This window comes from Canis lupus, chromosome 16, assembly GCF_048164855.1.
Source record: "Canis lupus baileyi chromosome 16, mCanLup2.hap1, whole genome shotgun sequence".
Lineage (NCBI taxonomy): Eukaryota > Metazoa > Chordata > Mammalia > Carnivora > Canidae > Canis > Canis lupus.
The window spans coordinates 48791779-48818045 of NC_132853.1; the positions used below are offsets into that span (position 1 = coordinate 48791779).

Sequence of the window (26267 nt, forward strand, 5' to 3'; positions counted from 1 at the left end):
GTTAAATAAGATGAACAGACTGGGGAGAGCAGAGACCTCCCACCGAGAGAGAGAAAGGCAATGAGTGATGGAAAGGCCCAGCCTCCAAGTGCCAAATACAGAACACGCCACAAACCCACTGAGCAACCAGGCCAGGGCAATTCCAAAGTAGTGCATCAAGAAGCATGAAATACATAGAAGCCAGGTCACCCAGACCCTCAAAAAAGCACATGGAGAAACCAGACACAGTTCCCAAATGGACAGAAAGATAGTCTGAAAAGGGATGGAGAACAGACCCTGGAAGGAGTGATTAGATCTGAATGCTAGAAAGTCCCATAGTTTTCCCCTAATGCCCTCAAACTGTGGCTAAGGAAGGTCTTGAGAGGGGAAGTGCTTCCCAAAGGCCACACTGTACACTGGCCAAGTGAGTGAAGGCCACAGTATTCCGTAACACTATGCTTCCAGCATCCTCAGAGCTCGGAGGGTTTTAATAAGGTGGCTGTTTTCCACATCAAGTTAAGAAAAAGAAATGAACTGATATGGAAGTGTGTGTCACTCTGATTAGGCCCAAAGAAGTTATGGCTCTTCCATAAATGATGGGAATCCATCCCTGGAAGTCTGTAAGATTGTCTATGCCTTTGTCTGTCCAAAGGGGCGGTTGCAATACTATCTCCTCCTCAGTCTAAAGCTGCTGTTCCTTGGGTGTTACAGGCATTATAAGAAAAAGGGGTCTGTCGTCAAGTAAGTTAAGGCAACATGGTATGAAAATTTTGCTTGTTTCTGCAGGACTTTGGTAGGATAATCCACAGTCTTGCTCTGAGAGCAGAATCTAGAACTGAGTCTTTCCCAAACATTTATTGAACCCCTCCCTTAAAGACACAGCTTGGGAGATCAGTGTTGTATAGGACATAGTTTGGGAGTGTTGACCTGGTGACATTTCTTCAACTCCACCATGTGTCTTTGCATTGCTCTATGAGTGAGGCAACAGCCAGGAAAGGCTTTATAGTACATTCTTCTAGTGGCTGAGACTGTGGCCATTTAAAGGCTCCACATCAAGGATGCGATCAGAGAAAGGTGGAACTCATTTGGGAAGCCTTCAGGGAAGTGGTCAAGTCAAGCCTTGAAGGAGATGCAGTAGGCAAAGGCTTGAGGGGATTGGAGAGTGACTACTCTTACCTTCCTGCCGGTCAGGGTTGAAGACGATTGTGGGGGCACTGATCCAGTCGGTGAAAAAGCTGTCAGACGTGATGATCCTCACCGTCTTCTGCCTGAGTGTCTTTGCCTTGGTGGGCCTGCAGCTCTTCATGGGAAACCTCCGGCAGAAATGCGTGCGCTGGCCCCCACCCTTCAATGACACCAACACCACGTGGTACGGCAATGACACATGGTATGGCAACGACACGTGGTACAGCAACGACACGTGGTACGGCAACGACACATGGAACAGCCATGAGAGCTGGGCCAGCAACTACACCTTTGACTGGGACGCCTACATCAATGACGAAGGTAAGAACACAGGCTGGGGAGGCCGGTGGGATCTGTCCCAGCCCCAAGGACAGCCCCTTGTGAGATAAGTAGCAGGGGGGCACTTAAGCTTAAATCCATCCCTTGCCAGCTTGGGGAACCTCTGACAAGTCACTTGGTCTCCCTAACCCTCAGAACCCTCACCTCTAAAACTGAGGCAACAATGCCTTCCGCAAAGGGTGAGTGTGACAGTGACTGCCCCGTGGTTCTGAAAACCCTCCAGCTTTTGCTATGAAAAGCAGCAGCCCATAGTGCCCATTCCCCTAACCTTCACACTCCCTATTTTCCTCCATAACACGGCATGCTGGCACCCTGGCAGGGCCACCACCCCTGAACCCACACACTCACCTATTCACATGCCATCCTTCCCAGGGTCACACGCACAAGCCGCACATGCTCACACAGCCACGGTTAGTCCACACAAGGCCTTCTGGCAAATTAGAAAAAGGTACTCCTTCAGCCTGGCCCCTGGATTCCAGTCCCCCCTCCCCAAGTCAGGGGGCCCTGCGCAGGTGTGTGGTGGCCATATGCATGCACACACGCACTATCCGACCATCTGTGCCCCTGCTGCATCCTGATGGCCCATCCACACATGGGGGGCACTGAGCTGACACGACTTGCCGCTGAGCTCCCTGTAGTGTATCTACCCAGAGACTTAATGGAGGGGCAAGGGCAGCCAGAGAGCCTCCATCTGGTGCATGTGGTCCACACAGACGTGCCCATGGGCGTGCGATGGGTGCATGTGTCCACAGTGTCTCCACGTGAGTGATATGTTTCCTTTGTGGCCTCTGACTCCCAAAGGGAACTTCTATTTCCTGGAGGGTGCCAATGACGCCCTGCTTTGTGGGAACAGCAGCGATGCTGGGTGAGTGATACAAGGGAGTGGGAAAAGGTGGCCCAGAGGTTTCAGAAGATGGGAGTGGATTAGGGACAAGAAAGTGGGGGCCAGTGGGAATGTAAGGAACACCCATGTGAATGGAACATTTCCCTGTTTGGGGGACACAGACAGGACTATAGGATTTTTCCTCGGGATCCCCCATCTGTCCCTCGGCTGGAGTTCTCTTCCCTCACTAACACCAGCACCCCATTTTATCCCCAGGCACTGCCCCGAGGGTTATGAGTGTATCAAGGCTGGACGGAACCCCAACTATGGCTATACCAGCTATGATACATTCAGCTGGGCCTTCCTGGCTCTCTTCCGCCTCATGACCCAGGACTACTGGGAGAACCTCTTTCAGCTGGTACTACTGCCCCCACTCTGCTTCACAGCCCCACAACTACCTCCCTCCAGCCCACAGCCTCCTCAGGGCATGGCAGGACCAAGGCCACTTCTTCCCTGTAGATGGCTTTTTGGAGCCCTCTGACACTGGGGACCTGCCCACATCTGAGCCACAGCCTCTCTTCCTTCACCCCCTTTGCCATAAGCACTGAGATCTGGGCCTGGCACAGACCCCCAGGCCTCACAGTAACCAGTAGGGTAGCTTAGAAATTCAACTCTGCCCCTACACAATTATTTAGCTTCTACTATTTGCATGGTAGGCAGGTTGAGTCTGGAGCAGCAGTGCCTTCTGGTCCCTGGTAATGTTTCTAACACTGAAGATACTCATGAGAATAATAATAATGGCCACTATTATTTGTTGAGCTCTTATTAGATTCCAGGCACTGTAGCAGCTGTAGGATTCATGTTGACCCCAAAGCCCTGTTCACCAATTTTTTTTTTTTTAAATCCTGGCTCTCTGATCTTAAGATGTCTGTCTCAGGTCCTCAGGGCTCTCTGAGCCAGGAGACCAGGAAAGTCTGGGCCCCAGGTGCATATTCTGAATGTGGCTTAGCCTGCCAAGGATGGCCATACCCTGCCTCAAGGTCCTCAAATCACCAGGCTCTGTGAGCGACCCTCCCTGTTTACCTATCTGGGCAATGGGTATGTGGAGAGGGATGGTGGGTGAGAGCAGGCAGGGTGCCCTGTGATGCTCCCTCTCTTTCTCCCCCTACTCTCAGACCCTTCGAGCAGCTGGCAAGACCTACATGATCTTCTTTGTGGTCATCATTTTCCTGGGCTCCTTCTACCTCATTAACCTGATCCTGGCGGTGGTGGCCATGGCGTATGCAGAGCAGAATGAGGCCACACTGGCTGAGGATCAGGAGAAAGAAGAAGAGTTTCAGCAGATGCTGGAGAAATTCAAAAAGCAGCAGGAGGAGCTGGAGAAGGTGTGGACTCAGGGAGAGGAGGTTGAGGATCCAGGAATCTCCCTGGCCCTCAGCCTGGCCTCTCCTGCACAGGCTGAGGGTGAAGGAGAGGCATGGGCTAGGGGCTGCAAGGCAGGGTGAGCTTAAGGCCCCAGGCTGGAGGTTTTGGTGGGATGGGAAGCAATAGAAAGAACATTCTGCAGCTCTGTGCCTCAATTTCCCTATAAACAATAAAGAATCTGGGGTAGTTAAATCTGAAGTAACCTTCCAGCTCAAATATCTATGGTCTTGGGATTCTTTCTGGGCAGGATATGGGCCTAGGGAGAAGTGAATCCTGTTGAGGCCCCCAGGGTGCAGCTGCCCATTTCCTCACCACCTGAATAGAGGGTCAGTCAAGGCTTCCAAGAATGGGAGGTCTTCAGGGATGGTCTCCAACTTTGGTCCCTACCCTGGTCAATCTCATCACCACCAAAGTCACCCCCACAACCTGCACCGAGCTCAGCACAGGACAAGAAGAGGGGCCCCCTCATAAAGAGAGACCCCTGTTAGTCCATCCACTGGGCTCTGAGATGGACTCTGTGCCTACCACCCATGCTGACCCACAGGCCAAGGCCGCCCAGGCTCTGGAAGGCGGGGAGGCAGATGGGGACCCAGCCCACGGCAAAGATTGCAATGGCAGCCTAGACACATCGCTGGGTGAGAAGGGGCCTCCAAGACAGAGCTGCAGTGCAGACAGTGGTATCTCAGATGCTATGGAAGGTAAGTGCTTGACAGCCCTATAGGCATGCCATCCTACGTGTCCTGACAGTCGGGCCACTTGGGCTCCTGGGGGTGGGGGTGGGGCTGGCTGGGCCCAGCATTGGAAGGACAGTAACTTAATATAGGTATCGAAGAAATGTCCATGATAAATATAGTCCTGGTGTAGCCTGGCCCAGTTCTGGATACAAGGCCAGGCTGCTGTGGGAACTGGGGGCTTCTGGAAGGGCTTCAGAGGCTACCAAGGTAATGGGGAAGGACAGGATAATATTAACCAAGAAAGCTCATTGTTTTGGAAACTGGAAATCCTGCTCCTCAAATGTCTTCTGGGCAGAAGTTAAAGGTCAAAGGTCAAACTCTGCCCAGGTAGTCACAGATTCCCCCAAATCTGCATATTGCTCTACCATGTCAGGGAGAACAGGATAAGGTAACAAGGACAGGGTGGATAGACACAAACAAGGATGGATGGATGGATGGATGGATGGATGGATGGATGGATGGATGAGTGGGTGGGTGGATGGATGGATGGATGGATGGATGGATAGATGGATGGATGGATGGGTAGATGGGTGGATGAATGAATAGATGTATGGATGGGCTGAAAGATTAATGAATGGAAGAGACATGGTGTATGGATGGAGGGGAGGAAAGAGGGGAGGGAAAAAGGAGGAGGGAGAAAGGAGGGGAAGGAGGAATAAAGGAAATCTGACATGGAAGAGATCTGGTCCCCTTCCCAGGTCCCCCTCCCCTTCCTGGTGCCAGGAAGGACTTGGAGAACCTAGAGGACTTTGCAGATCTCTGGAGGGCACCTTCTCACCCAAACTTGTAGGACAGGCATCCAGGTGTCTGTGCCCTGCCAAAGAATGCCCCAGAGGGTGTTCAGTGTTACTGGCTGAGGAGGTCACTCAACACTGCCCTAGCCAGGACCATTGCGAGTTTTGGGTATCAGACACTGTTTCCAACACCTGCAGTGATTTGGGGGTCAGCAGCTTGAGGATGGAGCTGTTAGTATCAGACTAGAATCTGAAGCCTTTGAGAGATCCAATTAGCTCATTTGCTGGGGTGTCCCAATCATGCACTCAAACCCAGGTCTCCATGTGACTTCCCCGACTCTTTCCTCATCTATGTCATGGGGGCATTATTAATATTTCTTATAAATTTCCAATGGAAGGGAGAGCCCTCAGGGGGATCCTCAGTCTGCTCTGAGTAGCACTGGCCAGCAGAAGTGGAATGGGACTCAACCTTCTGCAGTGGCCTCCCACCTCTCCCTGGGAACCCTCAGAGATCAGATGTCTCCCCAGCCAGCCAGGATCACAGCCCTAGACCATGGGCAGGGGGTGGGAGTCACTGAGGGGTGGGTTCTGTAAGGTATGCCAAGAAGGCCCAGCCTGAGGTGGAACATTAGAAGGGGCTTCAGGTAGGGCTGGGGGTTTAAGGAAGGGAGCATGAGTGGGCAGGGTTTGGGCCATGTGGGCGGGGCTTCCGGGGACAGGTCTTCAGGGTGTCCCAGGGAGAGGGGACCTTGAAGTCAGCCTGGCTGAGGGGATAGGTTTGAGATGTGGAGTTCAAGGGCCAGGCCTGGAAGGTGGGGAAGGGAAGGAGGACCCTGGGGGTGAGGGTCCTCATCAGGTGTGTTTCTACCCTACTCCCAGAGCTGGAAGAGGCCCACCAGAAGTGCCCACCGTGGTGGTACAAATGCGCCCACAAAGTGCTCATATGGAACTGCTGCACCCCCTGGATGAAGTTCAAGAACATCATCCACTTGATTGTCATGGACCCCTTTGTGGACCTGGGCATCACCATCTGCATTGTGCTCAACACCCTCTTCATGGCCATGGAGCACTACCCCATGACAGAGCACTTTGATAACGTGCTGACCGTGGGCAACCTGGTAGGGAGGGGACATGGAAAGGTGTCATTCCCAGGCAGGACAGGAGAGGGGCCACAGGGCCCCATGGGGCCATCTGGACTGTGTGGCTATATAGGGCATTCTTGGGGGGCATATGGGGACAAGCTGGGCTTATTCTCCCCACATACGGGGGGCATGAGTTAAGATACAAGGGAGGTACATGGGGTGATCCATGAGATGTGGAATTGAAGTTTTAGGGTATTTGGAGGCAGAGAGAGTAGGGATAAGGTGCTGGACATTTTAAGATCAGGCCCTATGGTCTGGGGTCCAGGCCATGCCCTGGAGGCAGAAGTGGGGGAGTCCGGTGATAGGTATCCCCTTTCAAAGGTTGTTATGGGCCTAAGAGGGATGGAAGGACCTGAAAATGGGGGCATACAGCTTTGGGCCCCCAGGCCCAAGAGGCCCCCCTGGGGCATGGTCCCCCAACCCAGCCCCCTGCCCACTACCATTTCTCCAGCATGGCCAGGCCAGCTCCCCTCGGGCCTTTCCTGCCTGGCTATTGTTGACACACACTGATCCGCCTGCTTATCCCTGCCCATTAGGAGCATTATCACCTCATTCCCAGCGCCCGTGGAGGCTGACAAAGGGAAAAAGCCGCCTTAACCTCCAGCCCTACACCGCCCTTTCCAAGTCCCTTAGAACTTTTTCCAGATGGCCAATGGGCAAGGTGTTCCCCTCACCCTGAGGATGAGGAGAGCCCAAGGAAAATAAGATTTGGGGGCCTGCAGCAGTGTGAGGACTTTGTGGGTGACATGGGCATCAGAGCCTGGACTCCCAGCCTGTGAGGCAGGCACTTCTATCCCATGGAGATGTCTGAAGCAGCCATGCCAGACCAGGCTAGAGGGGGCAAGGGTGTGCTCTGGACTCACAGTGCAGCTGCTGGGGTGTGCGTGATGGGCCCAGCCTGCCACCTGCCCACCCCCTGCCCACCCCTTGCCCGCACTATACTACTGTCTGGCCACCTGCTATGGCCAGGGACAGCTCCTGGGCGGGGTTCAGCATGTGCCCAGGCAGGCTGTGGACCAGGGCAGCTGGTGCCCGGCAGGAGGGGGGCTGTGCCCAGGGAGCTTTCAGAGGCTAGGCAGCCCTTACACCCCTGCACCAGGTTCATGGAGGGCAGCTCGGGTCTTCTCATGGATCCCTGACCTTGCCCCCTTTTGGCTCCTACCCTAGACTTCTGAGTCCATCAAGATTTGCTGAGTTCTGGGACTCTTGCTAATCAGGGTAGAGCAGGTAGGGCATAGAGACAGAAAGACTGAATTAAGCACCCCAAGACCTGGAGTTGAAGCCTGACTCATTCCCACATGGGTGGCGTGAGACAGCACTTGCCGCTTAGCTCCCTGAGTCTCAGTGTCCTCATGTCTGGGGCAAGTGACAATCACTTGCAACTCCATAAAAATTGGCGTCCCAGTGAGGTCTGAATGTGAACTACCAAGTGGTGCATGAGTGCTAAATATTATGATTGGGGTGAGGCCCCAAGAACTGAAGTGACTGGCTCATGATCACAAGCCCAGAAGCAGATGGGTTCAGGTCTCTCTCAGGGTGGTACCCACTCTGCCCTGTGGCTTAGCCGTTCCACTCTTCACTCACACACGCACACGTGTGGGCTGTGGGGACCACTGCCTGTCCCCACTCAGGCCTCCAGACCCCTCCCCTCAGGCCCTGCTGGCTCTGCCAGAAGGTGGGAGTCAGTGGGGAGACTCCCAAGGCCCTGTGCTCCCTGAGGCTCTGTGACGTGGACCGCACCCCATCCCGCAGGTCTTCACTGGCATCTTCACGGCAGAGATGGTACTGAAGCTCATCGCCATGGACCCCTACGAGTACTTCCAGCAGGGCTGGAACATCTTCGACAGTATCATTGTCACCCTTAGCCTGGTGGAACTGGGCCTGGCCAACGTGCAAGGGCTGTCCGTGCTCCGCTCCTTCCGACTGGTGCGTGAGACCCCAGGACCACGCTGAGGCTGGGAGGAGTGGGGGGGACGCAGGAAGATGGGAAGAGTGAGCCCCAAGAAGCCACTTGTGTGTGCCACCCTGCCTCTCAGAACCTTTCTTACTGGAAATGGGGAGAAAGAGAGCCCACCCCTCCCCTTATCACATAGGGTTGCCAGGGACCAAAATGAAAACCCGGGGAGCTGACATTTGGGCTTGACTCCTTGGTGACCTTGGGTGACAGAGACCATATTGCAGACCTGAAGGCTGGGACTCATTAGAGGTGGAATTGGGAATCTGATTTAGTATCCTTTCCACCATCCCATGGGAGCACTTTTATATATTTTTAACTTTATTATGGGACCTGTCATTCATCCACAAACCTATAAAGTATAATGAACTTTTGTGTACCTTTCACCCACTCTGATGGCCATCAACATTCTATAGTCCTTATTCTATCTGTCCCCCACTTTTTATTTATTTATTTATTTAGTTTTTAAGATTTTATGTATTTATTCATGAGAGACAAACAGAGAGGCAGAGACACAGGCAGAGGGAGAACCAGGCTCCCTGTGGGGAGCCTGATGTGGGACTCAATCCTGGGACTCCAGGATCACGTCCTCAACTGCTGAGCCACCCAGGCGGTCCCTGTCCCCCACTTTTTATGGGGGGTGGGGAATACATCAAAGTAAATCCTGACATTATGTCACTTATAAACACTTCAGTACGAATCTTTAAGAGAAGACTCTTTGTTTTGAACACATAAAGTGGATGAGGTGGTCGGATAGGAGTTTTCCCATTTAACAGAGAGGCAGACTTTGGCTCAGATCACTCGTGAGGCAGGGATTTGAATTGTTCTAGAGAAGTCTTTCTCCTAAGGATGAGTCTTCCCCAGGTTGGGCCTAGGTGTGGGGAGGTGGCAACCTGGGCCTCATCCCCCCCTGCCCTCCCCCTGCCCGGCAGCTGCGGGTCTTCAAGTTAGCAAAGTCTTGGCCGACGCTGAACATGCTCATCAAGATCATCGGCAACTCGGTGGGCGCTCTGGGCAACCTGACGCTGGTGCTGGCCATCATTGTGTTCATCTTCGCCGTCGTGGGCATGCAGCTGTTCGGCAAGAGCTACAAGGAGTGTGTGTGCAAGATCGCGGCCGACTGCAGCCTGCCCCGCTGGCACATGAACGACTTCTTCCACTCCTTCCTCATCGTCTTCCGCATCCTGTGCGGGGAGTGGATCGAGACCATGTGGGACTGCATGGAGGTGGCCGGCCAGGCCATGTGCCTCACTGTCTTCCTCATGGTCATGGTCATCGGCAACCTAGTGGTGAGTTGGGTTGGATGGCTGGCTCCTCGCTCCCTCCCCCTCCCGACCCAGGAAACCCAAGCATATGCAACATGTCCCCCTCAATTATTTCCTTTCAACTGGGCTTCAGGGGCCTTTACCGTGTGGGTGAACTGTATGAAATCACTAATAAGGCAATTTTATATGGTTTAACCCAGTGACTCTCCAATTGTAACCAGCTTCAGAATCAACTCTGACATTCCCAGCCCCACACCCACAGAGTCTGATTCAGCAGCTTGGGGCCAGGGCCTGGGAATATGCATTTTTAATAGGCACTGCTGTCTCTGGCCCAGAGCTGACACTGAGTATAGTACTGTTGAAACCTAGTGTTTGGGGCAAAGTAATGTGCTAACTAGAGCCGGACAGGCCCACACTCCAGGCCCAGCTCTGTTGTCATCTGTGTACCCTTGAACAAGTTACTGTTCTCTGGTCAGCCGGGTTCTCTAACTTCACGCAGAAGAAAAACGGTGGGCACCTCACAGGGCTGCTGAGAGGCTTGCCTGGGACTGTGCTGAAAGGTGCCACGCAGGGTGGCACCAGAACTCCTGGGCCTCCTGTCCCCCTGCCCCCCTCCTCAGATCCTGGAATTAGTGTCCAGGAGCTGCAGGGGGACCAATGAGGAGCAGAGGCACTCAGGCCGTGGTCGCGCTGACTAGCATTTCTGTGGTTGGCCCAGGGTGGCGTGTCTCCACATCCTGATGCCCACAACTCCTCCCCTGATTAGGGTGGGCAGCACCCCTGCCAGGAGTGCTGTGCCCAGATGCCCCTTGTAGTGGCCTACGCAGCCCTGAGCCACAAGGAGGGGGGACAGACGCCACACGTCGCCACGTTCTGCAAAGGCCGGTGGAATCCTTGGGCTGCTGGGTCAGCGCTTCTCAGATATCGCTGAGCTCCGGCTGGGGGCAGGAGCCGACCGGCGGGGAGGGGTGTCACCTCCACTGAGGAAGGGACCGTGGGATGAGGTCCTGAGTCCCCAGGGACAGCTAGGCAGGAGACCCCCGGCCAACTGTCCTTGGGAGAGGGCTTGGGGAGTAGGGGGAGAACGAGAAGATGCCCCAGCAGAACTTTGGGGTGGCATCAGGGTGGGTAGCTGGCTCTGAGTAGAAGTTTGTAAAGCTAAGTTTAAGGGCCCAGCATGACTCAAAGGGTCTGTGGTGGCTTATCTGTCTGTATGTGTGTAGACTCAAAACACTGCAAGCCCTCGCTTTGCTACTTACTGACCGGGAAAACTTGAGAAGTTATTTAACCTGTTTCTGGCCTCAATTCTTCCCATACGGGAAATGGGGATGATAATGGTGGTGACCCACTTCCCCTTGTGGTCTGAACGCTCAGCAAAGCACTTGGTCTACAAGGCCTGGGGCGTAGGGTTGGGGGAGTGGTGGTTCAGGTACCTGCCATTGATGTCACCCCCCACCCCACACCCCAGGACTGGGATCCTGCCATATGCCGGTCCCTGTGCAAAGAGCTTTACATGCATTATCCCCAATGCTCTCCACAACCCTGGGAGGTAGGGAACATTGGCACCGTGCTCCCGGGAGCCACTGCCCGGAACCACACAGCTAGCGTGAGACTGAGCCTAGACTAGAACCTGGCGCTGTGTCATGCCAGTAACGGCATCAGTAATAGCAGCCGTGGTAAGAATGACAGTGTCAACATGGGCAGTAACGATGGTGACAGCTGACCTCTATGTGCATTTGTCCAGCATTCAGAGCACTTTCTGTGTATTTATCTCTTAATGCTCACCGCCGCCCCGTGGGGACGTGCTGTTCCATCTCTGTTTTGTAGATGAGGAAGCAAAGGCTCAGGGAGAGAAGCTAGTAACCTGCACAGGATTTGAACCCAAGCAGTCTGGCCCCAGGGTCTGGAACCCCCTGCACTTACACTGCCTCTGAGTGCATGTCACACACACACACACACACACACACACACACACACTAATGAGCACACATACACACACACCACCGATACTCTTTCCCAGCCTAGCTCTGCCCTCTCTCACTTTGCTCAGAGGGACTGGAGCAGCCCGGGGAGGTGACACTGTCAGCTCCTTCGGCACTGTCCCCACCCCAGCTCAGGCCTCTGCCAGAAGGCACAGAGGCAACCTGCCAGGGAGTGGGGGGCCCCATGTCCCTCGCATCCTGGCACGGGAGGACTTCCTCTGGCCTACTGTGAAGAAGAGGAAATGATGAGGTCCTAGGTAACCCACCCTTCAGAGCCCCTGGGGGAACATGATGTTCATCCCCCTTCCCTGCAGCCCTCCTCCCCACGCCTTGCCTGGGGCAGCTATTTCTGTCCCAGGCAGGAGCCGTGTGCAAACCCGGCTGACCCAGAGAGCAGCTAATTCCCATCTCAGATGTGTTTCTGGCAACTGGATGCCTCCCCCCGACAAAGGGAAAGAAAGACCGATAGCTTTGGTTGGGGGCAAAGGCGGAAAAGTAGCTGGGGGGTATAGAGATGGGGAGGAATTGGCCCAGCACCTTCTCCCCGTGTGTGTGTGTGTGTATATATATATATATATATACATATATATATACACTCACTTTGAAGACACTGTGCTAACATGATAGTTAAGGCAATGATAAAAAGACCTTGGAGGACCCTGGTGAAAGCCAGGCAGTGAGAGGCACATGGAGAAGTTGGTCCAGGGTGGACATTCCACAGGCGCCCCTACTCCTTCATGTCCACTCATACACCTAGCCCTGTCCCAAGGCCCCTAGAGTAAGACCCGGCCCTGCCTCTGGCTGACAGGAGCCAGGACTGCGCCCCCCACTGCTCTAGCTCTGCTTCACCTTCCTCCTCATTCCCTGGGGGAGGGGGGGATAGACTGTGGAAGGTAGAGCCATCACATTGCACAACCTCTGGGGCTGCCATTCACACTGTAGTCTAAATGAATGATGTCCTCTAAAGTTGTACCATGACTGGAAACCTGGATTCTAGTCCTGATCATTCTGTATGTCATAGAGGACATCATTCCACCTCTCTGAGACTCAGTTTCCTTATTAATAAAATGCCAAGCTGGCCTCAGAGTTAATCATACTTTTCCCTGTACCTTGTACCTTCTGTCATTGCACACATAACAGCCAACATGTTTTGAGTGCCTACCGTGTGCTCTGCTCATATTGATTTTTTAATCCTCACAACAATACGAGGAGGTGGGTACTGGAATCCTCCCCATTATACACACAAGGAAACTGAGGCACAGAGCAGTGATAGGATTTGCCTCAGGACACGTTGCTAGTAAACTGGGCTTCAAGGCCGAGCAGCATGGTTCCAAAGCCTGTGCACCCCAGTCTCCATTGCCATGCAAACCCACTGCATTGTATCTGTTTGATCAAATGTCTCTACTAGGTTGGAGCTCCCTTACACCACAGCGGGAGAGGCTCAGTAAATGTCTGTCCCTGGAAAATAAAGCTGGAGACTAGAGGGGTGGACCAGTAGCCTCTTGAGGCTTTCAGTAGGAAAATGGGAAGAAAATGAAGTGGAGCAGGGAATCCCAAGGAGAGAAAAGTGGTGAACAGCAGGAGGCCAAATGCCCTTCCCAGAGCAATAGGGCACATGCATCTGAGCACCGGGGAGCACAGGCTCCATTAATGGACAGGAAAAGAAGGCTCAGCAGATTCAAGGTCCCAGTAAGTTCTGGAAACTCAGAGACGTGAGCCCTGTTCTTTGTTCTGCCTTCCCCAGCAGTGGAGGTGGGGGACAGAGTCCTGGAAGGAATCCCTGTCTCCCAGTGGGCAGCCCTAAGGTCTTGCAGAGTCCTATCGTGCGCCTAAGCCTCAGTTTCCTTTTCTGCAAAGCAGGGGTGATGGTAACATTCCTCGCCTCCCCAGGCAGTTGTGAGGATCCCATTAAGTGATTTCCTCTTCCGTGCCGCACATGCAGCAGGTCTGCTTAGAGGCCTGAGGCCCCTTGTGCTGGCAGAAGGTGGCACCCTGGGTGGGGGTGGGGGGGTGTCCCGAGGCTGGGCTGAGTTTCCTCCCGACCCCTGCTGCCCAGGTCCTGAACCTCTTCCTGGCACTGCTGTTGAGCTCCTTCAGCGCCGACAGCCTGGCCGCCTCGGACGAGGACGGCGAGATGAACAACCTGCAGATCGCCATCGGGCGCATCAAGTGGGGCATTGGCTTTGCCAAAGCCTTTCTCCTGGGACTGCTGCATGGCAAGATCCTGAGCCCCAAGGAAATCATGCTCACCCTCGGGGGGCCCGGGGAGGCCAAGGAGGCCCGGGAGGCCGGGGAGGCCGGGGAGAGTACCCCAGGGGACGAGAAGAAGGAGCCACCGCCCGAGGAGGACGACAAGGACCTGAAGAAGGATAATGACATCCTGAACCACGTGGGCCTGGTTGATGGCTCTCCCCCTAGCATCGAGCTGGACCACCTCAACTTTATCAACAACCCCTACCTGACCATTCACGTGCCCATTGCCTCCGAGGAGTCCGACCTGGAGATACCCACAGAGGAGGAGACTGACACTTTCTCAGAGCCCGAGGATGGCAAGGTGAGCTTGAGGGGGCTGGGGAGGGGGGTCAGATAGACCTGGCTTCAAATCTTTGCATGACCCTAGACAAGTCACAAATCCTGAGCCTCAGTGTCTCCATCTGTAAAATGGGGCAATGGCACCTACCTCAGGGCATAGCAAGGAACATTATGTGAGAGGCTGTGCATAAGCACCTGCAGTGCTGTGCATGTGACTGTCCATTATTCCCATGGGCCCAGCCTGTCCTTCCCTAGTGTCCCCTCACTTTGGCTCTGCACCTCCAACGTGGACACCAGCAGGTGGTGCTCTTGGACAGGTTGTTCCTACCTGTGGTACCTTAGCTCCAGGGTTGGGACCCAAGAGTCCTCTCCAATCCCCCTCTGGGCTTGAAGTCCCTCCCATTATCCCACTGGGCTGGTCCACACCTCCCAGTGCAGGCCAAAGTGCTGGGTCTGGGCTGAGGATCCCAAGGGGTGGAGAGGGCTGGGGGGCCAATTGGATTGGGTACAAGGAGAGCAGAGAGCTGGGCAGTCTCAGTAGTAGCCATGACCTACTCACCCAGAAGATGCCCCCCTCCTCCTGCCCCTTCCCTGCAAGAGTGACAGAGGGGCTGGTAGTCACCCCAGGAGCTCCCCAGGGGAACTGACTGTAAGCCCCAAAGCCCATCCTCCAGCTCTGGCAAGGGAGGGACCAGCACAGCCGCCCCCCCACCCCGTCCCCCTGCACCTCATCAGCCCTGGGCCTGGCTGGGCACTGGAGTCCGAAAGAACTTTGCCCTGAAAGCTCTTGACTCCTTATTCCCCCCAGATATGTGTCACGCTGACTTACAGGGGGCTGAGTGCCTGCCAAGCTATAAATACCCAGGGAAATGTGGCACCAACCTCGGTATGATGAGCGGGTGTGGGGGAGGACTGGACAGCACCCAGGGCCAGGACTCTGGGGCTCTCAAGGGGGCAAACAGGACTCCAAGGGTGACTGTGGGAGTTGGGACACACAGGCAGGGCAAGTGGCATAGTGGGTGCCTTGGCTGACCTAATAATGCTTGCCTCAGTTTCCCTTTCTTTCAACTGGGCACAAGGAAACCTGTGTGACTTTCTGGTTACCCTTTTGGATCCAGAGTTACCCCCTCCCAAGCCGCCCTCTCCATCTTTCCCTTCAGGGTCCTCCACTCCAGCCACGAAGGGGTCCCCTGGAGGAGGGAAGCTAGGTCCAGGAACACTGGCCCCAGACAGCACCAGCAAGAGGTGCAGGAGGCCTGGCCGGGCCAGAACAACAGCCTCCCCCACCCTGCCCCACTCCCATCAGGTTCCTTTGGCCCCAGGCTGGAGCTTCTGCTGGGGAAAGTTTTCCATTCTTTCTGGATTCCTCAGCCCCGTGGACCCTGGGAATGGGAAGGCTCAGAGCTCAAGGACACTGCATGCCATCACCTGTGGGTCAGGGCAGCCCCGGCTCCGTTCTGACCCCTTGTGCTCCCTCAAAAGTCCACTCAGGCCTCTTACTCCGCTGCTCCACTGCTGTCCCCACCCCATTCTTCCCAGGACCCCCCAGCCCAGATCAGCCACTCCACACCACCACCCCCTTGTCTCCAGCCTCCTCCCTTACCTGATGCCCTCACCTGCCTCCTTGTGTCCTCATGATCTCTTCCCAGGCCTCGGCCCTGCCCCGCTCCAAGTCTAAGTGCCGCGGGGCAGGACCACAGCTGCCTTGGGCACTGTGGCTCTTCTGCAAAGGCCACAGTGCTGGCTCCATGAGCCAGGATTCAGTGAATGAATGACTGAGTAGGTCAGCTCCACCGCCTCTTTCTCCTCTCCCTTCTGGTCTCTCCCTTCTGGTCTCTCCCTGCTGGCCTCCCATCCTGACCTCCTCCGTTTACCTGGTGGGAGGACCCAAGGGTCACGTGACCCTGTGGTCCCTGCAGAAGCCACCGCAGCCCCTCGATGGGAACTCCTCCGTCTGCAGCACCGCGGACTATAAGCCCCCTGAGGAAGACCCCGAGGAGCAGGCTGAAGAGAACCCCGAAGGGGAGCAGCCTGAGGAGTGCTTCACGGAGGGTGAGGGCAAGCCTGCGTGCGTGCACCCCCACCTTGCCTGGTGCCTCCCCCAGCCCAGCAGCCCCTGGAAGGCACAGACCATGCCAAGCCCTGTGGGGGGCAACAGCCCTGGCCCAGCGCCAGACAACTGCCTCCTCAAGGACATCTGAGGATGTGCATCACCAAAAGCATGCAGAGCCTCCCTCCCCCTCCCCCACCAGATGCTCCTGGGTCCTGGGTGCTGACACACCCTGGGGGGGAACACAGCCCCGGGAAGGGGCATCAGAGCTCGGGATGCCTCCCAGCCCCTGACATGCTGAGCCTCGAGCTTGGCCGTGGGTATAGCACCGTCCTGGGAGGACTGTTGTGCAGAATCCCACGGGGCCCTGGGTGTGACCTGGCACATAGCAAGTGCTTGGGAAGGGCTGTTCTAAGACAATGACCCTCCTCGGCTCCCTCTGCAGAGAAAGACCAAGCCAGCCCTTCAGACACACTGCCGCCCACAGGGCCAGGGCGCGGGAAGGGTGCCTGGGGGAGGTGGGGAGGATGGGACCAGCTGAGCCGGGAAGGTGGTGGGAACAGGCAGGCTGCGTGTCCATGTCCGGAGGCAGCCCCCAGTCCTGTGATGTGGTGTGCTTGCCCCTTGCCTCCCCCAGCCTGCGTGCAACGCTGCCCTTTCCTCTACGTGGACATCTCCCAGGGCCGTGGGAAGATGTGGTGGACCCTCCGCAGGGCCTGCTTCAAGATTGTCGAGCACAACTGGTTCGAGACCTTCATCGTCTTCATGATCCTGCTTAGCAGTGGAGCCTTGGTAGGCACTGCCCTGAGAGATAGGCTGGGGAGGGGCGGGTGCCAGGCCCAAAGGAGGCCCTCCTGGGGCTCCCTCCTTTGCACACCACTAGACAGGCGAGGCCTGGACAGTCTTGATCCCAGAGAATCCTAAAGGGACTCATTTGTGGTTGCAGGATGCGATGTAGAAAGTGTTAATTTTCTTAAAGCGACAGGTGGGGTCCACCTCTGTGGGTACCCCCAGCAATAGGTGCCAGCGAGAACAGAGGTGGGAAGGCCCTGGGCATGTTGAGTCAGGGTTGAAGATGTGTCACTGTGAAGGCCCCCAAGCAGATGACTGTCACCCCTAGAGGAAGAGCTGCTGAGGGGGTTCTCCCTGTGGGCCAACTCACTGGCTCGCCCCCATGGTGGGCCCCGGGGATTCTGGGAGAAGCCAATAGCCTGACCCCAGGAAGCAGCCACCTAGGTGGGGTGGGGGATGTGGCCACTGCCCCAGGATCTGGGGCCCTGGCCACCCCTGGCCGTGCTGGTGTCCCCAGGCCTTCGAGGATATCTATATTGAGCAGCGGCGAGTCATCCGCAGCATCCTGGAGTACGCGGACAAGGTTTTCACTTACATCTTCATCGTGGAGATGCTGCTCAAGTGGGTAGCCTATGGCTTCAAGGTGTACTTCACCAATGCCTGGTGCTGGCTTGACTTCCTCATTGTGGACGTGAGTCTTCCCCCAGCGCCCAGCCCCAAGGCCAGACCCAGAGGTGTCCCTGTGGCCCAGGACCTTAGGAAGCCCTGGCCCTGAGGCCCCACACACCCTGACCACCCCACTCTCCCTCTGCAGGTCTCCATCATCAGTCTGGTGGCCAACTGGCTGGGCTACTCGGAGCTAGGACCCATCAAATCCCTGCGGACGCTGCGGGCCCTGCGTCCCCTGAGGGCTCTGTCCCGATTTGAGGGCATGAGGGTGGGTGCCGAGAGAGGCTCTGAATAGGGCCAGGGAGTTGGGGGGAGAAGCCACAACAGGGCAAGGTGGAAGGTGCACAGGTCTGTACTCCAGCCACCACTGGGGGAGGAGAGGCCTCGGTCTCTGGGTCCTGCTAAAGTCCAGATTTGAGCCCCTCACCCCATATCCTCCCACCCCACCCAAGTGCCCACCCTGGCCTCAGCCCCTCCTTAGCTCATCTCTGCCACCGCTGGGGGGCAGCAGAGGTTGCATCAGCTCCCAGGAGGGGCCACGAGGGTACTGTAGCAGGGAGGGAGGAAGAAGGAAAGCAGGTCTGTGGGTGAATAGGTGTCCCTCCCAGGCTCAGACTGGGGCCCACCAGGACTCTGAGAACTGGATGAGCTGGCAGGTGCCTGCTCCCAGGCTCTGAGCCTGCCCACCCTTCCCTCAGGCCCTAAAGAACAGTGACAGTAAATATAGAGTTTGGCCAAGACAAATGGGATTTTCCCCAGGCAAGAGAAGTCTTTTGGGAACAAGACCCACACAGAGGGATAAACTTCTGTGAGCAGCTGGTTGCAGGCCAGCAGTGCACTCAGCCCAAGTGGCTCCCTCCTGTTCGTGCTAGGCCCTCCCACCATCAGAACCAGGGACCCCTCCTCACTGAGGGGAAATGACCTGCCCCCATGGCCACGCAGCTGGTTGGTGTCCCAGCCAAGAATAGAGCTACCCGAGGCATCACCAGGTTTGTGCCACCCACTCTGTCTGGAGGTCATGAAACAGCTTCTCCTTGAAAAAAGACAAATCTCAAAAAAAAAAAAAAAAAAAAAAAGAAAAAAGACAAATCTCGAGCACCTGGGTGGCTCAGTGGTTGAGTGCCTTTGGCTCAGGTCATGATCCCGGGGTCCTGGGATTGAGTCCCATATTGGGCTCCCCACAGGGAGCCTGCTTCTCTGCCTATGTCTCTGCCTCTCTGTGTGTGTCTCTCATGAATAAATAAATAAAATCTTAAAAAAAAAAAAAAGAAAAAAGACAATTCTCAGATTTAGTCCAGCCTGACGTAGTGAAGTTGGCTTATGTGGCCAGGGCTGGGGAGTAGGGCCCAGGGCTCCAGCCTCAGGGACCTGCTGCTTTAAAGACCCCCGTGGCTTCATTTCTGTGTCCGCGTCTCTAATGCTGTGAGCAGACGAGCAGGGGGCTGGGTCACGGGGGCTGAGTTTCCTATGGGGGCCGAGGAAGGAGTGTTTGTCTCCTGCCTAGTGACCCGTGGCCAGGCTGCTTCCAGAGAAGCCTAGTGCCCCGACTCTGGGCTGATGGCTCCAGCCAAGCAGAGAGCCCTCTTCAACCACTAGGCCAGCAGCACCCCTAACCCTACTCCTCACTTCCCCACCCCACCCCCCAGACTAGAGCCCAGCAGACTTCTCCCCCAGGCCTAGCTCAGATTGACCGTCCTCCGGAAAGCCTTCCCTGAATAACAGTGCCCAGCCCCGATGGGTCCCCTTGTAAGTGTAGGTAGGGAGCCCAGTCCCAAAGGAGCCTTGGTAAAGATCTGACAGTGACCCCTCCCCCGGCCCCCGCAGGTGGTGGTGAATGCCCTTTTGGGAGCCATCCCCTCCATCATGAATGTGCTGCTTGTCTGCCTCATCTTCTGGCTCATCTTCAGCATCATGGGTGTCAACCTGTTTGCTGGCAAGTTCTACTACTGCATCAACACTACCACCTCTGAGAGGTTCGACATCTCTGAGGTCAACAACAAGTCCGAGTGTGAAAGCCTGATGCACACGGGCCAGGTCCGCTGGCTCAACGTCAAGGTCAACTATGACAACGTGGGTCTAGGCTACCTCTCCCTCCTGCAGGTGGTGAGTGTAGCCTGCTGCCCTTGCACAAAACTGGGATGGAGGTGCTCCCAGATTCTCAATGTACCTGAGCCCACTGCTACTCCTTGTTAGGAGGCCACTCACCCTGCTTCCAGTGCTGTGGGACACGAGAGGTAGTATCTAGACCTCCGTGGTCTCTATGTCGTGCTCTGGGGAGGATCAGGCTGGGGTGAGGAGGGAGACTCACGGATGGTGGAAATGAGAAGCAGCCCCTCTCCTCACACCCAACCACACTCCCCAGGCCACCTTCAAGGGCTGGATGGACATCATGTATGCAGCCGTGGACTCCCGGGAGGTGAGTGGGGCTCACTGAGATGTGGCTGGCAAGTGAGCCAGGGGAGAGGACGCAGATCAGAGGCACAATGACAGTTCTGCCCAACCCCACCCCCATTCCACCTCCTCAGGAGCCCCCAAAATCAGCAACCTGGGGGTGGAAGGATCCACCTCTGGGTCCCAGACTCCTCCTGCCCACAGTGAGATGGGGAGCCGGGAGCAGCCAACATACTCCCCCCAACCTCCCTATCCTGTCCCATCCCATCCTGTTCCATCCCCATCCTATCCCATCCCATCCTCTCCCATCCCATCCCATCCTGTCCCATCCCTTCCCCTCCTATCTCATCCCATCCCAGCCCCATCCCATCCCATCCTCATTCTATCTTGTTCCATCCTGTCCCATCCCCATCCCCATCCCCATCCCATCCCATCCCATCGCATCCCATCACATCCCATCCCCATCCCATCTTGGAGCCCCATCCCATCCTGCCCTGTGTCCTCTGCAGAAGGAAGAACAGCCACAGTATGAGGTGAACATCTACATGTACCTCTATTTTGTCATCTTCATCATCTTCGGGTCCTTCTTCACCCTCAACCTCTTTATCGGCGTCATCATCGACAACTTCAACCAGCAGAAGAAGAAGATGAGTATCCACCCACCCTCCCTGCACTCACTGGTCCCTTCATATATTCCCACCTGCCACCTCAGCACCCACTGTGCTGCCACTGGCAGCGGGACTGGGGCAGCCGGCCTGGGTTCAGGTTCTCCCTGGTGACTTTGAACAGTCACTTGGCCTCTGTGAACTCTGGTTACCTTATTAAGAAATGAGGTTGGTGCTACCTACCTGGCTGGGTCATCATTCAGAGGAGGCAGCAAGATATTGCTGAAAAGCATCCGGCCCCAAACAGGCTACGAGCCAGTGCTTGTCCCCTTCCCTCCACCTCCCCTCTGTTCCTTGTCTGGACAGAGTCCCCCTTCCCCTCCCTCCCTCCCTCAGCCCCTATCTCTGGGCCCTCCAGGTCCCCCTGCTGGTAGGGGGGCTGCCTTAAGGGTGGTGCCTGAGGTAGGGGGTCCCAGAGGCAGAGAAGAGAGGCCTCCAAACTTATAGGCACCATCCCACTATACTTTGGAGGGAAAGACATCTTCATGACGGAGGAACAGAAGAAATACTATAATGCCATGAAGAAGCTTGGCTCCAAGAAGCCTCAGAAGCCAATTCCCCGGCCCCAGGTACCAGCCCTCTGAGCCCCTCCTCCTCCAACCTGTATGAACCTCCTGCCCAAGGGGGCCCATGGGGGTAAAATGCAAGCTAAGTTCTGCCCACCAGCCCATATCCCTGGCGTGAGGCTGAGTCCACCTGCAAGGAAGCTGGGTTCCCTGCCAGGGGAATGTGCCTCTTTATAACTGCTCAGAGGCACCATGTGTGGGAGCAGCAGCTGCCTGATCGACCCCAGTCACTGGTTTGCCCCTCACCCGGCCCTGCACAGCCTCCCAGTGTCTACCCACTCCTTCAACTGATGACCTCTGGGGCAAGGGCCCCTAGAAGTAGGAGGAAGAGGATGTCCAGACACCTTCCCCAGTGAGTGATGACTGTGGAAGAAGAATGAGAGGTTGCTGGGGGCCTTGATGAGAGGAAGGGTCCTAGAGTAAGGAAGATACCCATGGACCCCAAAGAATGGCCTGTTCTGATGGGTATCCCCTCCTTGCCATGGCCAACTCTACCCCCTCTATCCCCTCCTCTCTCATGGCCACAAGCCCTGACACACACACCCCACTCTCTCTTTCTCTGTCTCTGTCTCTGTCTGTCTGTCTCTCTCTCTCTCTGTGTCATGCTGTTGTGTCATCTTGTGTCTCCTGCCTGTCCACATCCTGTGTGGGTCCTGACCACTGCCCCCCACATCTACCCACCTGCACCCCTGCACTCCTAACCATGCTGCAGAACAAGATCCAGGGCATGGTGTACGACTGCGTGACTAAGCAGGTGTTTGACATCACGATCATGATCCTTATCTGCCTCAACATGGTCACCATGATGGTGGAAACAGACGACCAGAGCCAACTCAAAGTGGACATCCTGTACAATATCAACATGATCTTCATCATCATCTTCACTGGGGAGTGTGTGCTCAAGATGCTTGCCCTGCGCCAGTACTACTTCACCGTCGGCTGGAACATCTTCGACTTTGTGGTTGTCATCCTGTCCATTGTGGGTGAGCAGGGCCAGGCTGGGCTGAGTCATTCTGGAAGGCCCGTTGCTCCCATCCTTATGTACACACACCTGCTCTCACACCTGGAAAGCTCACACATACATTTACACATACGCATGTGCAATATGCACCTGGCATTCACACTTAAGGCACAAAGATACATAGGATGGGCTCATAGGCAATCTGTCACCTGCATACACGTGAATATGCTTCTAGAAACATTTACCTACCAGTAGATGCACACTCAGGTCCATGTGCCTAGTGGAAGACATAAGATGGTTCTAGTATCATCCATACACACAGAAGTGCATAGACACATGTGTAATTATGATAGCAACTAACTACCACTTATTGATCATTTACTATTTGCCTGACACTGTGCCATCCCAGGAGGCAGGGACTGTTACCACCTCTGCCTTACAGAGGAGGAAACTGAATTATAAACAAGTTAAATGTCATGCTCAGAGTCACACACAGAGCTGTCTTCCCTCTCTGTCTCATCTGTGGCATCTGCAAACAGCCTTAGGAGTCAGCCTTACCCTCTCTCTATCAACTTGGGTGTATCTCACCTCCTTCCAGCTACAGTGTAACCCTAGCCCCAGGACCCTAGGAGAGCCCAGCCTCACGGGCCAGGTCATTTAGACTGTGCTTCTGTTGCTTCCTTTCCAAGGAAGAGCACACCAAGCCAGGTCCCCTTGAGTCTCCCTTGCCCCCACTCCCTGATCTAACCTCCCACCCCAAGGACAGTGCTCCTCACCACTTGTTCCCTGCAGGCCTCGCGCTCTCCGATTTGATCCAGAAATACTTCGTGTCACCCACACTGTTCCGAGTGATCCGCCTGGCTCGGATCGGGCGTGTTCTGCGGCTGATCCGAGGGGCCAAGGGCATCCGGACTCTGCTCTTTGCCCTCATGATGTCCCTGCCTGCCCTCTTCAACATTGGCCTCCTGCTCTTCTTGGTCATGTTTATCTACTCCATCTTTGGCATGTCCAACTTTGCCTATGTCAAGAAAGAATCGGGCATCGATGACATGTTCAACTTTGAAACCTTTGGCAATAGCATCATCTGCCTCTTCGAGATCACCACGTCAGCTGGCTGGGACGGGCTCCTCAACCCAATCCTCAACAGCGGGCCCCCTGACTGTGACCCTACACTCGAGAACCCAGGCACCAGTATCAAGGGTGACTGTGGCAACCCCTCCATCGGCATCTGCTTCTTCTGCAGTTACATCATCATCTCCTTCCTCATCGTGGTCAACATGTACATTGCTATCATCCTCGAGAACTTCAACGTGGCCACCGAGGAGAGCAGTGAGCCCCTTGGTGAGGATGACTTCGAGATGTTCTATGAGACGTGGGAGAAGTTTGACCCTGACGCCACGCAGTTCATTGCCTACAGCCGCCTCTCAGACTTTGTGGACACTCTGCAGGAGCCGCTGAGGATTGCCAAGCCCAACAAGATCAAGCTCATCACGCTGGACCTGCCCATGGTCCCAGGAGACAAAATCCACTGCCTGGACATCCTCTTTGCCCTCACCAAAGAGGTCCTGGGTGACTCTGGGGAAATGGATGCTCTCAAGGAGACCATGGAGGAGAAGTTCATGGCTGCCAACCCATCCAAGGTCTCCTATGAGCCCATCACCACCACCCTCAAGAGGAAGCACGAGGAGGTGTGTGCCATCAAGATCCAGAGGGCCTACCGCCGGCACCTGCTCCAGAGGACCGTGAAGCAGGCATCCTACATGTACCGCCACAGCCAGGACGGCAGTGGGGATGGGGGCCCAGAGAAGGAGGGCCTGATAGCCAACACCATGAGCAAGATGTATGGCCACGAGAATGGGAACAGCAGTGTGCAGAGCACGGGTGAGGAAAGGGGCTCAACAGGAGACTCGGGACCTGCCATAGGGCTCACGCCCATCAGCCCCTCAGAGGCTGTCCTCCCTCCCTCCCCACCCCCAGGGCAGACAGTGCGCCCGGGGGTCAAAGAGTCTCTTGTCTAGTAGCAGCAGTGAGGTGGCCAGCTGAGCCTGGCACAGTCCCCAATCTCCCTCATGGTGCCTGCCTGCTGAGGGAGCAGGGCTTTGAGTCTGCAACTGATCGGCTCCCTGTCGCGGACAGGATCTGGCCATGCTGGGGCTGACAGCCAGGCCATGGAAAATGGGAATTGCACTCGGAGGCTCCACATTGGGCCAGAGGTCCCCATCACCCACCGCTTCCATGGTTTCTCATTTCAAGCTGCTCTCACCTCCTTGTGGGCCCTGCTGCCTCTCCTCTTCGGGGAGGTCAGAACATCAGAAATCTCTGCCCCCCTTGTGAGTGAGGAGCCAGCCTACAATGGAGGGATTAGTGCCCTCCTGCCACCAGAGTCTTAAGGGCTCTAGGCCTCTCCCCAGGAAGTGGCTCAGGCCCCCCCAGGCCCCTCCCAGATAAAGATGTCTTAACCTCAGTGAGAGCGGACACCTGACCTCAGGGCCTACCAGCCCTCCCCTGACTGGGATCCAGCTTCATCCTGCCAGCTCACAAATTCCCTGGAGAAGAGAAACATCACTGGTCCTGAAGTGGCTCCCCAAGCGTGACTGGTCACTGGATCCTGATGCATCCAGTTGGGGTTGTGACCCCGAACCCATTTCCTGCTTTGTCCATTGTGCAGCGCCTGACTCCCCTGGCTGGCCCCTGGGGGAAGAGCAGGGGGAAGGATTCCACTTGAGAATCCTCTTTCTCTAGGAAGCATGGCAGGTTGGGATAGGTGGGGTCACGCCAGCTGTGTCACTGCACTGGGGGCTTCCTTGGCCTGAGCACCCAGACCTGGGGTGGGGGCAGGGACCCTGGAGCTCAGGAAGTAGATTTCTGTTCCCTCCCTCCCTTCCTCACTCCTCCATTAGCACCATCGGGGGCTCTCTGTAGCCTCACTGAGCCTTGAGACCCCTGTTACCCCCCACCACACCCTTCTCTTCCTCCCTCTTCATCCTTTTCTCCCCCTCCTCAAAGTGATCCTAAGAGTGTTATTGAGCCCATGTTAGAGATTTCGACACTGGGACATGCACAGCTACCTGGTTCAGGCCCAACCTTCCAACTTCCAACTTTCCCAACTGGAAAGCTGGGAAGCATTTTTGTTGGCATCACCGGTCCGGGCATGGCAGTGCCAGGCCTCTTCTGGTTCCCAGAGAACACACGGAGGCCAAGCTCAGAGGAGGGAGTGAGACAACTGCTCAGGCATCGCTGGATTTATTCATGTGTGTGTGTGCCTTATGTCTGCCTCATGCCTCTGTGTGCAGCTGTGTGTGTGTTCCAGTACACAAAGCACTGTGTCCTGCCTCTGCGTGTGTGTGTTGTGTCAGTGTGCCCCTGTAGAGTCTGACTGGTGTGTGTGTGTGTGTGTGCCTCCTATGTGTGTGTCTGTGCTGTGTGTGGATGAGTGTGAACATGCGTAGTAAGGTTTGACGTTGAGTCGCTGTGGACTTTAGTTCCTCTTCTCTTTCTTCTTGTTTCTTGTGAATAGTTTGATTAAAACTCAGGAAGCAGCAAAACCTCCAAAACAATGTGGGTGTGGGTGCGTGTGGGGGTGTATGTGTGCATGTGCCCACAGGCCAGAGCCTTCCTTTCTGTCTGACCTGCTCTCTGGCCTCCTGGCCACCCATTCTCCTTGCTCCCATTCTCTTCATCACACCTACTGCCCCAGCCCTGCCCCCTGTCTCTTGCCTGTGGCCTCTATGGAAGGAGGCCTCACTCCTTCTACCTTCCTGCAACTGTTCTGTCTTCCATCAGAAGATGCGTCCCAGAGAGGGCAGCCTCCTCCCTGTCCAGCACCCTGTCCACTGCCCTCCCCTCAAACTGGGGCCCTAGACTGGGGTGGCCCCAAGAGCCTCAGCATCTGTTGGACTGGATACTCACCACTGGACTGCATACAGCCTGTAGAGCCTCCCCAGCCTGTGGCCCCCTCCCCTGCACACCCACACCCACTCCCACTCCCACTCTGTCTGGGTGGGAACAGACCCAAACCAGTCTGGCAGGCAGGCTCCTTTGTACAGTTCTTATAATAAATCTCTCCCTGGTCCCTCTCA

General features: G+C 55.7%; 1 protein-coding gene across 8 annotated transcripts in view; it reads left to right on the plus strand.

Moving 5' to 3' along the window:
• The window catches only part of SCN4A (sodium voltage-gated channel alpha subunit 4), a 44170-nt gene extending 17903 nt beyond the window's left edge, over positions 1-26267 (plus strand). For all 8 annotated transcript variants that reach the window (XM_072781163.1, XM_072781165.1, XM_072781164.1 and 5 more), the window contains 19 exons: positions 1171-1485; positions 2305-2368; positions 2603-2744; positions 3502-3711; positions 4296-4449; positions 6099-6337; positions 8114-8287; positions 9248-9604; positions 13619-14116; positions 16014-16146; positions 16782-16936; positions 17454-17627; positions 17751-17873; positions 19430-19708; positions 19968-20021; positions 20506-20643; positions 21126-21230; positions 21940-22210; positions 22981-26267. In XM_072781163.1, the coding sequence (XP_072637264.1) occupies positions 1171-1485; positions 2305-2368; positions 2603-2744; positions 3502-3711; positions 4296-4449; positions 6099-6337; positions 8114-8287; positions 9248-9604; positions 13619-14116; positions 16014-16146; positions 16782-16936; positions 17454-17627; positions 17751-17873; positions 19430-19708; positions 19968-20021; positions 20506-20643; positions 21126-21230; positions 21940-22210; positions 22981-24206 (4811 nt within the window). In that variant the 3' untranslated portion in view covers positions 24207-26267. The remainder of the gene's footprint in view (positions 1-1170; positions 1486-2304; positions 2369-2602; positions 2745-3501; positions 3712-4295; positions 4450-6098; positions 6338-8113; positions 8288-9247; positions 9605-13618; positions 14117-16013; positions 16147-16781; positions 16937-17453; positions 17628-17750; positions 17874-19429; positions 19709-19967; positions 20022-20505; positions 20644-21125; positions 21231-21939; positions 22211-22980) is intronic.